The sequence below is a fragment of the Zalophus californianus genome, chromosome 6 (genome assembly GCF_009762305.2).
Source record: "Zalophus californianus isolate mZalCal1 chromosome 6, mZalCal1.pri.v2, whole genome shotgun sequence".
Classification (NCBI taxonomy): domain Eukaryota; kingdom Metazoa; phylum Chordata; class Mammalia; order Carnivora; family Otariidae; genus Zalophus; species Zalophus californianus.
Genome location: NC_045600.1, coordinates 99,179,235 through 99,197,648, shown reverse-complemented (window position 1 = coordinate 99,197,648; position 18,414 = coordinate 99,179,235). Strand labels below are relative to the sequence as shown.

General features: G+C 47.2%; 1 protein-coding gene across 1 annotated transcript in view; it reads right to left on the bottom strand.

Annotated features, from left to right (window-relative positions):
• LIPC (lipase C, hepatic type) overlaps nt 1–18,414 on the bottom strand; it is a 152,229-nt gene that overhangs the window by 24,796 nt on the left and 109,019 nt on the right. Inside the window, 2 exon segments of the mRNA XM_027570957.2 lie at nt 477–659; nt 4,577–4,764. Of these exon segments, the coding sequence (XP_027426758.1) occupies nt 477–659; nt 4,577–4,764 (371 nt within the window).

Sequence of the window (18,414 nt, the reverse complement as noted above, 5' to 3'; positions counted from 1 at the left end):
GTTCTTTGTCTCAGGTGGTAAATGAGGTGCTTAATTCAGCCTCCTGACCCAAACTGGTTTCTCACCTCTCTGGTGCCCACCTTTCAGGCTCAGCTACCTAGGACCGCCCCTTGGGGATGCTGCCCCCTGTCTGCCGGCCTTTACTAGGACACGCACGCCCTGCACAGTGATGCTGTTCATTTCTGTGGGGTTTGATGGTATACAAGTGTGTTTAGATCCCTTAGCACATCCAAGGGAGTGAGCGTAAAAGAGATAGTGGTTGGGAGAGGGGGAGGGAAGATAGTTCTGCCAAATAGGGGTCCAAGCAAGGCATCTGAGGGACCCCCAATGTCTCCTCTCCACCCTGTGCCCTCCCATTCCTACGAGCTTAGCAGAGTGGTTCTCCTGTCTGCGCTGCTTAGGAGACCAGCTTAATGCCCTCAGTCTCGGGAGAAGGGCGAGGAGGGGAGGGGAGGGGAGGGCGGGGCAGGCCTTACCTCCAGCCACCGGATTAGAGCCGCCACCTCCTGGCCCACAAGGCGGGTGTTGCGGACGGCGATGGTGTAGTGGTGGTAGGCCAGGGTGAGCCAGTCGGCCAGCCCCACGTTCACAGGCTGGGCCAGCCCAGACTTCAGGGCAGCAACCATCTGCCAGATCCAGTTTTCCAGGAAGCCGTCCACCTGCGGGTGGGCCCACAAAGTCGCCAGCTTAACCAGGAGGGGATGCGGAGGTGGGGCGCTGAACTAGTCTCTTCTTTCCCCCATTCACCTTTTTTGTTTTTTCCTTTCCCAACTCTTGGCTAATTAAGGCTGTATCCTTCTTTCCAAAAGAAAGCGCTTAATGTGGGGTTTCTCGACCTTGGCACTATGGATATTTTGGGCCAGATACTTTCTGTTGTGGGGGCTAGCCTGTGCATTGTAGGGTATCTAGCAGCATCTCTGGTCTCTACCAAGCTGATGCCAGCAGCACGCTCCCCCGCAAGTTGTGAAAACCAAAAATGTCCCTGGGCTTGGCCAAATAAATGTCCCCTGCGGGCTACCCCTGGCCTCCAACTGAGAACCATTCTCTTTCTCTCTCTCTCTTTATTTTTTTAAAGGATTTTATTTATTTATTTGACACACAGAAAGACAGCAAGAGAGGGAACACACACAGGGGGAGTGGGAGAGGGAGAAGCAGGCTCCCTGCCCAGCAAGGAGCCTGAGAAAACTATTCTCTTAACATGCCCCTATTTTAAGAGTTTCCAAGCCTTAAAATAATGGAAAGTCTATGTAATCAGGAGCTGAAAGCTGACCTATCCTCTGAGGGTCAGCTCTAATATCTCCCGGCTCCCCTGTTCAATCACAGCTCTGAATCCCAGCTCCTTTGCTCTCTTCCTGCCCACTGCGTCTGCTTGCTTTTGAGGGAATAAAACACCATGAGTTGGAACATAGCAGGAGCTCAATAGATGTTTATGGAGAATCTTTCTGTGTATGTGCTTTGTTTGAGAACCAACTTGCAGGGCACTCCTGATGGGCTCATGGAACGAAGACATTGGTGTCTGCAAGGATAAATAAGAGTTCACTTACGAGAATAAGGGTGGGCTGGTGACTGGGGCAGGGTGTCTAGGGTGGTCCAGGCAGAAGGAAGAGCATGAGCAGAGGCGCATGATCATGAGAGGGCCCCGGGGTATGTTTAGGGGGAGAAGAGTCCGGTGTGCCTGAAGACCAGCCGGCAGGAGGCAGGCTGGAGAACAATGCTGATGACGGGGCAGGTCATTCGGGGTCAAGTGCAACCACTTATGAATGTGCACCCAGTGCCTTCCATGTGGATAGAGCACCTTGGATTCAAATCCCAACTCTCCCAGTTAGTTAGCGATCTGGTTAACTTTTCTGTGCATGATGTTCCCCATCTGGGAAATGGGGCGAACAGTAGTGGCCTTTCTCTAGAACTGCTGTGAAGAGGAGATCAGTCCATTGCTGTGAAGCCCTTAGAACAGCACCTGGAATGCAGCAAGCACTCGGTAAATGTTAGTCACGCACAGTTACCTTCCCATTTACTGACACACTGTTCCTATCACTAGTGATAGTAGTTCTAGTCCTCTCTGCATTTTAAGAAGGAGGAGTTCATTCTGGGACAGGACCCCAGTAATGGTCTTATGGTCACGTTGCATTTGTGAACAAGATATTTGCTTAGTCATGAATTCAGTTAACAAATATTTCTTGAGCACCTACTGTGTAATATTAGGGTACTGGTTGGCAGAAGAGGGAGAAGAACACTCTAGGCAGAAGGTGCAGGCTGAGCCAAGGCCAAGAGGAGAGAAAGCACAGGGGAAGGGAAGGAGCTACAAGGGGTTGGGGGCTGCTGGAGTTTAAGTGGGGGGCAGGGAGGGGTAAGGGGGAGGCAGGGAGAGTCAGAGGAGGCAGGGAGGGCGAGGGCAAGGCAGGGCAAGGTGAAGGGGGCAGGGGGAATGCAGGGAGGTGGGGGGGGGAGGAGGGCAGGGTCTGAGGGGGAGAGCACGGGAAGGAATCACCAGCTCTGCCGTGTGCAGCCTTTCTGACTTGGTGGCCCCAGCTTCGAACTCCGCCCATCCCCCGATCTGTCCTCTGGATGCATTCCCTCCTTCCCTCCTTCTCTCTTTTTTCTTGTAAGGAAATTCCGTTTGGCTAAAGGAGCTGAAGAAATGGGATACGCTCCTCTACCGCCGCTGGCCTCCTTCTCAACCCCCCCCCCGCCCCACAGGGCTCCCACAGGAAAGCTTTCCGTGGCCGATCTTTCGTTTCCTTTAAAACAGGTTTCACCTTCTTAGTGTTCTGCCCTCTGTCTCCTCTTCTGTTTTTCTTACAGAAACATGGATTGAGCTCCTACCCCAGCAGGAGAGAGCCACAGTGAGGGTTGTGGGGTGAAGCCTGCTAGGAATGGGGGCCCGGTCAGACCCCTCTCACAAAGGGGGTCTTCGAGAGTGTGAGCTTGGCGCGTGGGGATTCTGCGTGTGAACCTTTGTCCACTCTTGGCTGTGTGACTTTGGTAGCAGCCCGACCTTCCTGAGCGCAGTTTCTTCTTCTAAGAGACGCTAACCCACCTCGGAGGGACGTGTGGGGATTAAACGGGTTGATGTGTAATGTAAAGGGCCTAACTTGTAGGAGGGCCTCAACCTATGTTAGGTCCTTTCTTTAGGGGCAGGAAAGCCCACCACCACCTTCACTGCCGACCCTGGGGTGTGTGGAACCTCCTCTCCCCTAGGTGGGAGCCCTTTAAGTCCTAGGGGGAAGCTCCTAGCAGGCTCTAGGTGCCTCTGCTTCCCCCCCCCATCAGTGGCAAGCACCCCACCTTGTGGAAACGCTCCCGTGGCATTGTGGGGCTCCCCACCACCACATGAGACTTGGCACGGCGTCTGTATTGTTCATGGGAAGGCTATGAGCCTACACAAAGCAGGCTCTCAGTGAATAAATGTTGAAAGAGTGGTGGATGGGTAGACGGGCTCATTTTGCTTTCTACGGTAGGATAGGTGAGGGTTTCAAGAGTATTTTTCAAAGATGGCGGGGAAAGGTTTCCAAGTCACGAAATAGATCCCCAAATCTCTGGAGGTTTCAAGTTGTGAACCAAGCTTCAAATCGTGGGTTGGTTGGGAACCAGGGAGGCAGAATTTCCTCTTGGAGACAAGTCCTTGCTTAGTTTGATTTCAACCATTGCCCACAATATTCTTTCTCCCCTTTGTCCAGGATTTTTAGCATCCCTAAAAGGCTACACTTTCTCTAAGAGGCTACATATCTCAGTCACCTTTCTACCTAGGTATGGCCAATGGATATAACTGGAAGCATTTTACAGATGCTTCTGGGTAGCTAACCTAAAAAAACCCCACTCTTTTATACCAAAGGCCATTGAACGGTACACTTTAAATGGATGAATTGTATGGTATGTGCATTATAGCTCAATAAAGCTGTTGAAAAAAACCCATGCTCTTTGACTTCTTTGTGTACACCCTTTACTAATTGTGTTACCTGGAATAAAGGTGTGATGGCTGGTGCTCTGGCTACCATCTTGGACTATAAGGACAAAGGCTACACTTTAAGAATGGCAGAGTCGTAAGCTGGAAATGAGCTGGGTCCCTGAGGACTTCATTGACAGAGTCATTTACCCAGTTTTGGATCACATATCTCTAGACTATTGTGTGAAATGGAAACAAACTTCTGTTTTGTTTGAACTACTGCCAATTGGGTTTCTGTTATTTGCAGCTGCATTTAAACCTTATAGTTACAACATTTCATTGGGACACTATGTCTTTTAGCTTCCTATCTCCTCTTGTGAAATAGGCAGATTCACCTGCATGGACCGCAATCACTTCTGGGGCCCTCATGTGCTGTGAGACCTCCTTGAACCACATTTTATTATCTGAAACATGGAGATAATTATACTTTCCTTACCCTGCTTATTCATGGGGTTGACATAATCAATGAGATCCTGTGGGGAAGTACTTGGAAAATTAAAATGTGCTTTATAAATATTATGCATGAAAGTGTTATCACTGGCTCCCTATCTTTTTTATTAAAATTGGACACGCAAGGGAGAAAAGCAAAAAATGTAAATGCAGAGAGAAAAAAGGCACGTCAGCATTTCCTACCGACCACCCGTGGATTATCATCACCAGGGGCAGAGAGGAGTTGAAGCCACACCGATGTAATGTGTCTGGGTGATTCAGCCGAATCTGACAGCCCTTATCCATTTCTTCTTCAAAAAGCAGGAATCTGGTCTCTGTCTCCTGCAATGCTTCCTTTGTTTCAACAGCTCTCGATCTTCTTCCAACTGGCTCTGGAATGTAAGATTGGAGACAGTGCTTACCCTGGCATCTGTCCCACCTCTGCCAGCTCTGGGACAGCCCAAAAGTTCCTAAGAGCACCAGCCAGCAGGGTTACTGGGAGGTACTGGAGGTAGGCATGAACTGCAGCTTTGGGGAACCCAAGAGGGCATGTCCAGCAGAACAGCCATTTCTCCTCTGGGAGATGATGAAGGCTGACCTACAAGAACCCAACACTGAGGTAGAGGGGGCCAGATCCTCCATCCTGCCATCCTGACTATGGGCTCAGCCAGTCAGATATTGAAGTACCTCGTGGACAATAGGGATATGGAAGAGGCAGTTGCATAAGATGAGTATTTCACCCCAAGTCACACTGCCAATAAGCGGTGGCGTCAGGATTTGAACCCAGCTCCCTCTGATTCCAATTGCCTACATCCCTATGCTGCAGAGACAGTGAATAGAGCACGTTAGTTAGACGACATTATGCATTTGCCCGTGTAGTTCCGCCTGTTCTCACTCGCAGACACGTTATGCCATGTAGCCTTGCCTGGACCAGGTAGGGTTCGGGCAGAAAGGATCTCAAAGGAGTGGCTGATTCTGCTTGATGCAGGGAGTGACACTGAGAGGAGGACTTCTCAGAGAAAATGATGCTGATCCTGCCTGGAAGGATAGACAGGGGCTTGTGTGTGGGGCTGTGTGGGTGGTGGGAGGGAACAGGGCTTTCTGAGCTGGGGGAACAGAAGAGTTAGGGCTCAGAAGGTGGCACTTTGTGGGCATGAGGAGGAAAGAGACGAGCCTGGGCAGCCAGAGTGTCAGGGGCCCCAGGATGCTGGGGAGTCTGGACTTCATGCCCGAGATGTTAAGTTTGCTGCTAAGGCATTTTTCAGCAGGAAAGGATAAATGAGTATCCATTCAGAATCTTTCAAAGACCCTGGAAGAATGGGGTAGGAGAGAGAAAGATCGTTTTTAAGATTTTACCTTCAGTTGTTTTCTCAAAATGCCTTTTAGTCTTTCTTTTGGGGCAGGCTGCTCCTGGTCCTGAGTCATTTTGGAGTGGTGATGAGCAATCACGCAGCCCTGCCAGGTCGGCCATGCTCCTGGCCAAAGACAGACACCTCTGCTCAGGGGCTGTGGGAAGCCTGGGGAGGTGCTCGGTTCTCAGGGTTGGGGCACCAAGGTGGGTGACCTCTTTTGTGCCAAGATTAGGGATCAGGCCAAGAGCTGGGGGAGGATGACTTCATCGTCCCTTCTAGCCCAGGGTGGGCTCTCCGGGGGTTGAGGGACATGCCAGCATTTTTGGGCAGTGACCTCAATTGAGCCTAATTATGAAGGATCCCGAGCATTCATTCTGAGCATAAAGTCAGTCAGACTTCTCAAACAATAAGTCTTGGGCTTTTGGTTTCAGGGGACAGCAGGATGGAGAGATGATGAACCTACAAAGTGCAAGGGGAGGTATTAATGAAACCGATTTTCCTACCCAAAGGTTATTAATTTGAAAGGTTATTAATTTCCAGCAAAGGGCAATGATTTTTCACTAGGATGACAGAGTGAAACGCCTCATATTTTATTAAAAAGAGTTGCGAGTGAGAATCTGAATAACTGCTCTGCGATTATTAAGAAAATGTCTGCTGCCTAGTGTGGCTTTCCCAGGCTTAGAGGCTGCCCAGGATTCTCCTCATCCCTGCCAGGGGGCTCTCAGCTCACGTTCCCCGTTTCGCTGGCCGCACCAGCTTCCTGGTCTTCTAAGTAGAAGCTGGGCTGTCACCTTGCACTCCTACACCAAACTTCCAATCAGTCTGAAGCTTCAGGTTCCCAAATATCCCTAGCATCCAGTGTCCCCGCTCAGGTGCATACTGTGTCTTGCTTGGTTGATTGCAACAACCCCCTAACACATCTCTCTCTCTCTCTCTCTCTCTCTCTCTCTCTCTGGTCTTGACATCCTCCCCCATGCTGCAGTTCAAAGATGCTTCCTAGAACAGGAATGACTATCAGATCCTTTAGTGACTTTGAGCTTCGTGGTGTCGCAGCCAAGGTCACCACCCCAGTGATAATCCCTCATTCTCCAGCTCAGCCCTCCTGCTCCCCACGGCCAATGGTTCCCCCTACCTTGGCCCTCTCGCTCCCGCCTCTGTCGCTGTGGCTTCCTGGTGCACCCTGGACCATCCATTAAAAAGGAACTCAGACATTACACCCTGGAGGAAAGCTTCTCATCTAGCCAGAGATCATTACTTCCTCTTGCCGCCAGCGCTGTATTGGGTCCTTGCTTCTAATGCGCTTGTCATGGGGCCTGATAATTTATTTGTTTAGGTGTGTGCTGTTTTCTCCATCAGGCTGTGAGCTCATGGAGGGCAGTGCTGGTAGGGGCTCAATGAATGCTTAGTGAATGATGTATTCTGTGGCATCCTGGTCTCACATCAAAGGGGAAGATTTGATTTGTCAACTATTCATGCACTGGCGTGAACGAAACGTAACTAACTTTCTTTTATTTAGTGACGGAATAGCTACATCTTCCTTCCTTGCAGGATAGCTGGCTCCAGTGCTTGAGAAGACTATATATGAAAACCAAATGGGGATAGAAATAGTACCTATCTCATGAAGTTGTTACAAAGATTAAATAAGATATTTGTAAAGAGCTCAGAACAATGCCTGACACATATTAGCACCCATATAAGGCTGTGTTAAAGTAAGTACGAGTTGGAGCGGCATCTTGCATTTTTGATCTGTGAAATCCTTTTTTTCTGTGAAAATTTATCCCAGTTGCCCTCACAGGACCAATTCTGTCATATGTGTATTTACTCTGGATTTAGCTGGGAGAATAAGCTCTCATGCCGGTGCCTAGGGCCAGGTCTGTTCAGGAGAGTCCTGTGGAAAAGCGGTTGTCAGATAGAAAGGCCCACAAACAACTGAATGGGAACCGGGCTCTCCCTGTTCTTCCTGGGGCTTGGCTTTCCTTTAGCATGTAGAGGAGCGAGGAAGTTATGTATACATATGAATATATATTCACTCATCTATTTCCTCCACAAAAACTTATGAAGCATATATTATTATATTATGCCTTGGGCTCTGGCTAGGTAATATTTGGAGGCACATAGGGCATGACCTCTGTTTTTCAGGAGTCCCCAGTCTGGTGGGAGAGGCAAGTATGAGAACCAGTCCTCGAGTGTGGTTGCTTTCAGGGCTGCCGTGGAGGGACACCCTGAATAGGGCCTAGAGAAGACCCCAAGGGAAGATGGGGCATCAGTTGAGTCTAGAAGGATAAAGATTCTTGAGGAGCTCACGTCTAGGACAAACTGTTGAAGAAAGTGAGGCTCTAGTACCCAAAAAGAATCAGATTTAGTGGAGGACATGAGCCTCAAAGGGGCTTCTATGGGGAAGAGGGCCTAGAATTCTCTTGTGCAACTCCAGGAGATAGAGACAGAATCAATGGGTGGGTGTGACACGGAAGAAAATCTTAGACTTAAAGAAGTTCACAAAGATTCATAGTGGAAGAAATTAGGACAAAGAGAAAATAAAGTAAAACAACAAAGATCGAAATGCTAACAGATTAGTGCTCTAGAATGCGCACGATGTGATCATCTAATGTTGATGAAGATGGGGGCCACAGCTTTTAGTCTGAGCTTCTTATTGGCCAAACCAGAGAGGGAAACAGGACCAGTTATAGGATTCATGGTGTCCAGTTGCTCACACTTTCCCGGTGCTGAAGCCTGAGATGGTTTCCTTATATGTTATTGTAAAAAGAGGCCACCGGGCAAGGCAGTGGCCACTGTCTTGAACGCCATTCCTACAAAATATGCGGTAGCAAGTTTTATGTGGTTGACTCTGAGTTCTCTGTCATCCTCATTGGAAGTGGCAGCCACAGTGCCAAACAGCATGTAAGGCATAGGGGATCTCTGGGAGGCTCTTCACTATAATCCAGCAGTAGTCTCTGTGACTGACTGAGGGAGGCAGGGGTCACTTCAGGTCACATTTTGGGTGGCAGGAAGGAATAGAGCTCCAGAGCCCAAGTGTCTGAGCCTCCATGGGGACAGAGTCCGATTGCCCTTTACAGAACACAGAGAATGCGGCTGCATCCTCAGCCAAGCCAAGGCATCAGCGACACATGGCTATCGCCCATGCCCACATGTATGCCAAAATCTTTCCCAGACTTTCGCCCCCGCATGTAGCCAGCTCTTGACTGAGCACCCCTTACCAGGGGATCCTTTCGGTACTGCAAACCCAGTGAGGCCAAACCGAATTTATTTTCTTTCTTCCCAACCCATTCCTCTTCCTTTCTCTCTACATTTCTTATTGTCATGCAAAACACCATTATTTATCCATGCTGTTGCTCAAGCTAGAAAGTTTAGAGCTGTCTGGGATATTCTCTCTGTCCCCTTGGTGACCCTCATGGGTCACCAAACACCGAGGACTCAGCCTCATGATTATCTTTTCTCTCCTCTGCCACTGGCCTAGCTAGAACCTCATGCAATTTTTTTTTTATATGTGAAATTGAAATTGAAATAGTGAAACTGTTTTACATTTTATTTGTAGAATTAATACACACTCATTGTATATGTATACGTATATAGAATTTGAAAAATGCTAAAAATGAATAAAGAATCTTACTACTGGGACAGAAACACAAGTAATATTTGGAGTATTTCCTTCTAATCTTTTATTATGGAGTTCCGTAGATATTTATTGGGAGCATCTAAAATTGAAATCGTATTATGCGAATGGTTTCATATCCCTCTTCGCCTGTCATGATAATTTTCTTACAGCATTACAAATTCTTCAAAAGCATGCTTTTGAAAAGTGGCTTCGTTTGTTTACTTATTCCATTATTGTTGGACTTTAGGTTGTTTCGGGTTTCTTTTCTATTACAAACAATGCCCTGATGACCATTTTTATACATAAATCTTTGTCTGGAAAATCTATGAGTATTTTCTTAGTATAGATTTTCGAAAGTAGAATCATTAGCTCCTTAGGCGTGATCTTGTGCGTATCTCTTTATGTATGCATATATATCCAAATTGATTTTCTGCACTTTTTAAGCTAATATTTATTGAGTATTTTCTCTGTGCCAGGCACTTTTCTAACAGTATGCCTTGTACTGACTCACTGAAACCTCACAGCAACTCTGTGAGCAAGTTGTGAGAAAACCCAATGATTCAGTTATGAGCGGCGGGGGCGGGGTGGGGAGTTGGGGGGTTGTCGGCGGGGGGGGGGGGGGGATGTTTTCCAATTGTACTCCATAGGAGTAGCTCCTTCTCCAGGTGTGTCTTCTACAGTAGTTACTTTCTCAAGTCTTTAGAAGAGACAAAGACACACCAGTGATAAGAATCTGGGGATGAGGCTGTGGTTTTGAGAGGGAGACTATTAAAGGTAAAACGTCGGTTCCTTGGAGTGTCACTGCCTGTAACCTGAAAGCGGCTTGACGAGCGAAGGAGGCTTGAAGTTGCCCTCTGCATGACAGCAAGTTCCTGGGGCAGCGAAACTTCCTCACAATCAGTCGGAAGCAGAAGTGAGGTGCAGCCTGTGCATTTCTAATATTTAGGTTCCTTGTGGCGAGTGATTTCTCCATTCCTAAGTCAGCCCCCGGGTTTGACGTTTCCTAATGTTTCATACAAGAACAAATTATTTCATTTTCTTTTGGGTGAGGACATCATTAGGTGGTTACTGCAGGCAGCTGAGCTGGCACAGGAGGGAACCAAGGATCCTGCCGTAGAAGACCTCGGTGGGAGTGCGTCATTCTGTCTTCTGCCCATGATGCCCGGGCTGGGTGCCTCTGCTCGGTTCCACGTTTGTTGAGCACCTCTCGTGGCTGCTGCTGAGGACACAAGTGCGTGATACAGGAGCCACAGGTATTAATATGCCCCTCACAGAGTTATTTGTGAAATATCTTCATATCCATTACTTACATCGCTAAGCTGTTGTGTCATTTGTTAACTTTGTTAACATGCACTGCTGAAAATATACCCAGACCTGGGACTACTGAGAGGGGTCCTCTGGAAGACCATAATTTCATGATTACTCTGAACATTCCCCCTCCGCAGCCATGTCCTCTGTTCAGGATGGAAGGAACCTATGAAATAAATGTAACCATAGCTCTTCCCCAGCGGTTGTGACCAGGCCTGTGATCTGTACGTGCACAGCACTGACTTCAGAATTTCTAGGATGATGGCAGGATGGAAAAACTTGAATAAGAATTTAGTTGTTGCTGGGCCTTTAGAGATTCGGCTCTTAGCCATTGCTGATCTTTGGTGATAAGCAGATTCTACCCCAGGCTGTGATGAGGAATGCTGCTCTGACTCCCGCCATCTTGAATTTTGCCCATTACCATTTTGTTGTGAAATAAGACTATGAGGTAAGGGATGGAAGGAAAGCCATTTTCCCAAGTCTAATTTATTCTGTTTTCTTTGTCTACTTTGGCCTGATTTAACTAGCTGTCTTGTAGCCTGAGACTACAATCAATTTCTCCTTGGAGATTCAAGGAAGTAACTAGAGGCTATGTTTTCTAGTTGGAGAGTTTTTTTCTTCCAAGCCTGTCTTTCTTTCTTTCTTTCTTTCTTTCTTTCTTTCTTTCTTTCTTTCTTTCTTTCTTTCTTTCTTTCTTTCTTTCTTTCTTTCTTTCTTTCTTTCTTTCTTTCTTTCCTTCCTTCCTTCCTTCCTTCCTTCCTTCCTTCCTTCCTTCCTTCCTTCCTTCCTTCCTTCCTTCCTTCCTTCCTTCCTTCCTTCCTTCCTTCCTTCCTTCCTTCCTTCCTTCCTTCCTTCCTTCCTTCCTTCCTTCCTTCCTTTCTTCTTTTCTCCCGCCCTCCCAATGTGGGGCTTGAACTCATGACCCTGAGATCAAGACCTGAGCTGAGATCAAGAGTCAGACATTTAACCAACTGAACCACCCAGGCACCCCAAGCTTTCTTCTTAGGTTGTACTCCCCTGTAACTCTGGTTAGAATCAAAGTGAATTTTTTTTTTGTCTTTCAAAAAATCTGATTATGAAAGAGTGTGCCATTAATAAAAGTTTTCCATTTGTACTGGACTCCTCTGCGGATAATGGTGCTTACTTCCTTAAAGTGGTTACAAGGTCATGGGCACATCTTGCCCTGAACAGGTTCAAGATAGGGTGACCAACTGTCCTGTCAAACCAGGATGAGTTGGCCACTCTAGTTCAAGGGCAATGGGGTGAATAAGTGGAGAGAGAAAAGATGATAAAAATTGCCATCGCTGTTGATGATTATTCTGAGAGTTTTTATCCAACATCCAGTGTGTGACATACCTTCCTGCCTGGTCTTTCCCGCTGTGGTCCCCTGGCCTGACATGCTCTGCTGTTGTGTTTTATTTGCCTGGCTAACATCATTCTTTCTCCAAATCTAAATTCAATCTTCATTTCCTCAGGGAAAATTTCTCCGACTTTCCTCACTTGGTCACATCTCCCTATTATTTGTTCTCTTAGGTGATTTCACAGTTGTAATTTTCTATTTGAATAGTCATTACATACATATCTAGCTCCCCTATTTGGTGGTAAGCTCCATGAAAGCAGAACCTAGGTCTGATTTTGCTCACATTAAAACTTTAGTCAGTACAGCAAGGGGCTGTGGAGTGTGGTGGTCAGGCACCCAGACTAAGAGCCATGTGGGGGGGGGGGTTCGAGGTCCATTTCTACCACTTACTACTCATGTGACCTTGGGCAAATTACTTAACCTCTATGTGTCTGAATTTTCTATCATATCATCTGTAAGATGGAGATAATAGTAGTACTTACATTAGAGAATTATCATGAAGATTTGATGAGTTAGTATTGATAAATTCTGTAATAGTGCCAGGCATGTAAGTGTGTGCTATATAAACACTTGCTATTATGATAGTTTGCCATAAAATATTTGTTGGAGGGATGAAAATTATCTTGAAATGGATCACCAACCTAAATTTAGAAGCAAAGCCCATAAAAATTCTAGAAGAAAAAAGGAGAAAAATCTTTATGACATTGAGGAGAGCAAAGATTTTTTTTTTTTTTTAGGACACCAAGAGCACAAATCATGAAAGAAAAATTAGAAAAATTAAATATATCTGATCTTTGAAAGATCCCACTGAGTAAATGAAAAGCCAAGCCAGACTGAGAGAAAATATTCAAAATACATATATCTGACAAAGGACTTTTATCCAGAATATATAAAGAACACTTATACCTGAGGTATAAAAGGACAAACGACGCAATTATAAAATGAGCCAGAGATTTAAACAGCTACATCTTATAAAAAGATATACAAATAGCACATAAACACATGAAAAGATGCTCAACATCACTATTCAGGAGAGAAATGCAAATTTAAACCTCAACGAGATACCACCTCTCCCCCTCTAAAATGTCTAAAATAAAAAAGGCTGCCAGCACCAAGTGCAGGTGAGGATGTGGAAGAGCTAGAACTTTCCATGCATGGCTGGCTGAATTGCAAAACACTGCAGCCACTTTGCAGAATTGTTTGGCAATTTCTTACAGAGGTAAATGTACCATAACGCTCAGCAAGTCCAAGTCTCGGAACTTACCCAAGAGAAATTCAAACATATGTCCACACAAAGATGCAAGGGTTTACAGCAGCTTTATTCACAATAGCCCCAAACTATTAACAACCCAAATACCCATCAACTGGTAAATGAGTAAATATATACAAGGAATAGACTATCATGGAATACCACTCAGCAGTAAGTGGTATCAAGAACAAATTTCCGATACATGCAAGTATGCAGCATGGATGCATCTAACAGGCATTACACTAAGTGAAAGAGGCCCAACTTAAAAGGTTGCATACGGTGTGATTCCATTTATATGACATTCTGGAGAAGGCCTAACTAGTGATAGTGAGCAGCCAGCCCAGTGCTTTCCGGGGGCCAGGGGATGGGAAAACAAAAGGGCAACTTGTGAAGGGATTGAAATGTTCCGTATCTTGATGATGGTAATGGTCCCTTAGATGTACATTAAAAAAAAAAAAAAAATGGTTGCAAAAATAAACTACAACCAGGCAGGACTGTGGCTTCTCCATACCGGTCAGGGTTCAGGCCAGGGCACTGTAGGTTGAATGGCAGGCCTTCTGTGTCGTTACATGCAGGGTGGGGCTGGCCTGAGAGCAGGACATTTCTGAGTCCTATGGAGGTTGGCATCAATTGGCAGGGAGGGCTCCTGCCCTGACTTTGAACCAAATGATAAGATCAGTCCGGGACAGGCCCAGCCCTCCAAGACCTCAGGGAGACTTGGCATACCTGGAAGGCCCTTCCAAGGTCCTCTGGGCCAGGGATGAGCAGCGGTGCCTGGGGAGGCCATCCTTGGGAAAGCAAATATCTGGCCGGAGGGTTGGGGATAAAAGAGACCCGGAGACAATGCGGTGTCCTAGAATCCAGCCTGGTTACTGCCTGCTTTTCATTCTCTATGCATCCCCACCAACAACCTGCATTTATTGAGGAGTAATTCACTTTCCTGCTCTTATTAAGTAAGGATCTAGATAACACCACCAATCTGCTCTTCTAATCCTCTGGAGAGAATCATTGTCACCACACCAAGCAGATAGAATTCCAGCGAAAAGCAAAGAAACTCGACATTTAGTTGTGTTGTGTGATACAATCTTCCCTTACAACTTGTTTGAATATAGCTCAGTGATGCCCTTTGCCCACCCCCAACCATTATTCCCTAGGGACCAGGGACCTCTTATTGGTAACAATAATCTAGTCCAGCTGCCTTATTTTACAGGTGAAACTGGGACCCAGAGAGGCCAACTGACAAGCCCCAAACTGGGCATCTGGCTAACGGCAGAATCAGAAGAAGTCAGCTCCCCCAAACATTCAAGCCAGCGTCTTCCTACTCTGCTGAGGAAGAGGAGTCCCAACCCATATCCCTGCCAGGTTTGGGGGACTCTGTTCCTGTCGCTGGTGTAAAGCTCAGAGGGCTCACATTCTGCGTCTCACAAAGGCTGATCCCTCCAAGTAAGGCCCCTGGATGTCAAGGAGGGAGTGTGGGTGAGTCATGGAAAAGAGTTGCTGGGGCATCCCCATGGGAAATGGCCCCAAACAACTAAGGTGACCAGAGTAAGAAAACTACAAGTCCCATGACCCCCTCAAACACCTGTCACAGCTGTTGTCTGCCAGCCTCATCTTCAGACTAGATGTCTTTTTTTTTTTTTACATAATCTCTATGCCCAGTGTGGGGCTTGAACTCACAACCCTGAGATGAAGAGTCACATGCTCCACCAACTGAGCCCGCCAGGTGCCGCTGGACTAGATGTCGTTCCCTTCTGTCACAGAGGTAACACTAGAATTCTTACACAGCCAAGGGGCTGTGATGTTGGCATCTGACCAGAGTCAGGCCCTGGGGCAGTTGCCCAGGATCTGGACAGTCACAGGTCCTTCCACAGCTCTTGAAATGGTGGACCTTCGTTTAAAATCAGGTTGCCAAGTGCTATTTTAATAGATTAGGCGAATCATGTTCTTGTTGCAAAGTTTTATTTGGATGCATGACGATTGCCTAGCCCACGACTCTGGTCTTCGTTTCCCCTTATCTCTCTGTCTTTGACATGACCTACATACTCGCCAAGTGACAGGAGCAGGAGGGGTGGGAGCAGAGGAATTTAACTCCAAATCATGGGGCTTAGGGCATTGTCGGGTGGTGTCCCAGTCAAGAGCTCTAGGAGTACTTGAGTCTTACCCCAGCCCAGAGCCACCCGCCTCATGGAGACAAGCACACTGGGAGTGACGGTGGGCGGGGATCCCGTATCTCTTCAGTGGAGACTCAGGCGGTCTCCTCGTCTAGTTCTGCCTCTGTACATTACCGATGGCCATACAGGTGGTCCACTTCTGCTAAGCCTTCTAATACTTGATCTTACTTAGTGCCTGCTGAGGTCCCTCTTCTTCTCAGCTCCATAGAAAGGGAGACTCACGATGGCTTTTCCGAACAGACCTTGGGCCAGGAGTTTGGTTGGAAAAAGAGAACACCAATCCTTCTGGTCTACTTTGGCTTCCCGGTGGCACAGCGTCGGTGCTGGTGTTGAGGTGGGGGTACTCTGTTTACTCTTGTTTATTCGTTCATTCTTCTATCACTTCCCGAGCGCTAACTCTGTGCCAGGTGTTTTCCTACAAAGGAAAGTTGCTCTCAGCTCAGTCGTTTTGGGAGCAAGTATCCGGCGTTCTTCCCTATTCTTTATAAAAGGTATTTGTTGCTCAAAAGCAGAGTAAGAGCAGAAAACAAAATTCAAAAAAATACACTCACATTCTCATCATCCTAGTGGATTGACTTTTTATTTTCCCATGTTTCTATTCTGTATCCAGAAGCAAATATATTTTTCATGTAACTGCGCAGATACAATTGCTTTTGGCTTTTTTCATTTCATGTTATATAATAAACATCTCTCCGTATTCCTGTGGTGTCCATACTCCTCCTTTGTAAAGGCTGAGTAATATTCCATGGAGGGGATGTTTCATGATTTATGTATCCATTCCCCTATCTGGGACAAGCAGTATGTTTCCAGTTTTGTACCTTTATAAGCAGAGCCGTGATGAACTTCACGCAGTGAGCTTTGCCTTTCAGAGAATTATTTCCACTAGGATGAATGACCTGGCGTGGCATCACTTGTTTAAATGGTGAGATCATTTTTGCTGACAGGGGAGTTGAAGCAACTTTACAAGTAAGTCCCCCACGGGGTCTCAGCCACAATTATTATCAACCCAGAGAACCCCGTAAGACCCTGAATGTTCTCATTAGAGGTGATGATTGGGGACTGGGGAGTGGGTGGATAAAGGGTCGTTTATGTGGCTATCATTAACTTTTTGCTAGTAACCCAGAACACCTTATTTTATCCAGTTCTCATGACACGCCTATGACCGGGTGCTATTCCAAAAGGAAACGTGGGTCTCGGAGCGGTTAAGTGTCTTGACTAAGGTCACACAGGGGGTTAGCTGAGCTGGGCCTCGTGCCGAGGGTGGCTCCCTGGTGCTCCTGGGAGTTCAGCACCTGCTCAGACCCACAAGCCCCCTTTGCGAGGCCTTCGGTACCCCACAGGACAGTTGCTGATCACGAGGTTGTTGAAATCAGCCTTAGAGTTGAGCTCTGTGGTCATGAGTGTGACGGTGTTGAACCGCATTTACGTGGCAACTTTGAAGAGGGCCCAGAGCCTAAAGTGGAGACATTTCACATAAGGCAAGCAACTGAACACGTCCTCTTTTGGGTCCACTGCATCTGCTTTTCTAGACAACGTGGCGTTAGACGCTCAGAATTGTGTCCCTCGTGGGGCGTCTGGGTGGCTCAGTCGTTATGTGTCTGCCTTCGGCTCAGGTCATGATCCCAGGGTCCTGGGATCGAGCCCCGCATTGGGCTCCCTGCTCGGCGGGAAGCCTGCTTCTCCCTCTCCCACTCCCCCTGCTTGAGTTCCCTCTCTCTCTGTGTCTCTCAGTCAAATAAATAAATAAAATCTTAAAAAAAATGAAAAAAAGAATTGTGTCCCTCGGATTTGGCTCTTGGTGTCACCGTGTGTTGGCAGATCTCTACGAGGTCCTAGTTTCCTGTTCACTCATCCTCGTTGACCTTGAGCAAGTCATTTAACTTTCTGGGCCTCAGTTTCCTCCTCTGGAAAGTGAGGAGTTTGGAGCAGCCAGCTCTGAGGTCTCCATGGTGGTATAGTGAGACGTCCTTGGCTCCTTTAGTCAGCTGGACCAGGATTCTAGACCTGGCTTTTCTCCCTTTCCACCTCTGGAAAACTGAGGGGTTGGGAGAAGATCCCAGGGTCCCTCTGGGTCTAGGATGTATGAGTCCTAAGACTGTCCCATCTTTGAGTTGCAATGAGTAAAAGATGCCAGAGAGAAGTATTTGTGAAGCCAGGTTTCAAAAAGAAAAGTGAGAGTCAGAGCAGCGTAACCTGGGGGTTCCTGGCTCTATGTCCCCCAGAAATGCTCCCCTCTCCTGTGCTTGTGGCTGAAGCTGATGCTTTGCAAAAGTAAATACTTGCAGCACAAGGAAAGTACTAAGCATTAACTTGGCCAAACAACCCCAAGATTACTCTATAAGGCAAAAGTAAACCCTGGGTGGGGAATGTGAGCTAAAACACGTGCAGGGACTTGGGGGCCACCTGATGACGAAATGAGCTGGACCCCACCCCTGAGCCTCCTTGGGGCTTCCCTGGGTTGTGGCCCAAGGCTGAGAGGGCCAGTCATTGGGTATGATCTTAGAGACTGACAAACCACCATTCATTCATTTTGCCCCACATCGAGTGAGCACTTACTATGTGGCAGGGATGGTGTTTAACTGTGCGGATAGAACAGTGAATAAGACAGTCCATGCTGTCAAGAAGCCCATGGTCTTTTGGTGGAAGTGTGTAGGTAGACGATGGTTATACAGCTTGGTCAGCGTTTTGATGGTAGAATAGAGGAGGTACATATTCAGGTGTACGGTGGCTGGTGTGAAGGCAGCCAGAGGAATCCCATGGGTAAGGAGTGTCACCCATTCCCCAGCTCATCTTGGGGATTCCCATCAAGGCCTGGTCCTGCGGGGAGAGAAGGACTATGGAATGTGGAAGGAGGACGGGCCCATGTGTGGCCAAGGTAGTCACTTCTATACTTATAGAACTTGAGGTCATGCTGTAACCTGCACCCCAGGCCCTTCAGATTTTCTGAGACTGCATTTCCACTGAGACTCCTCAGGCGCTGGGGTCTATA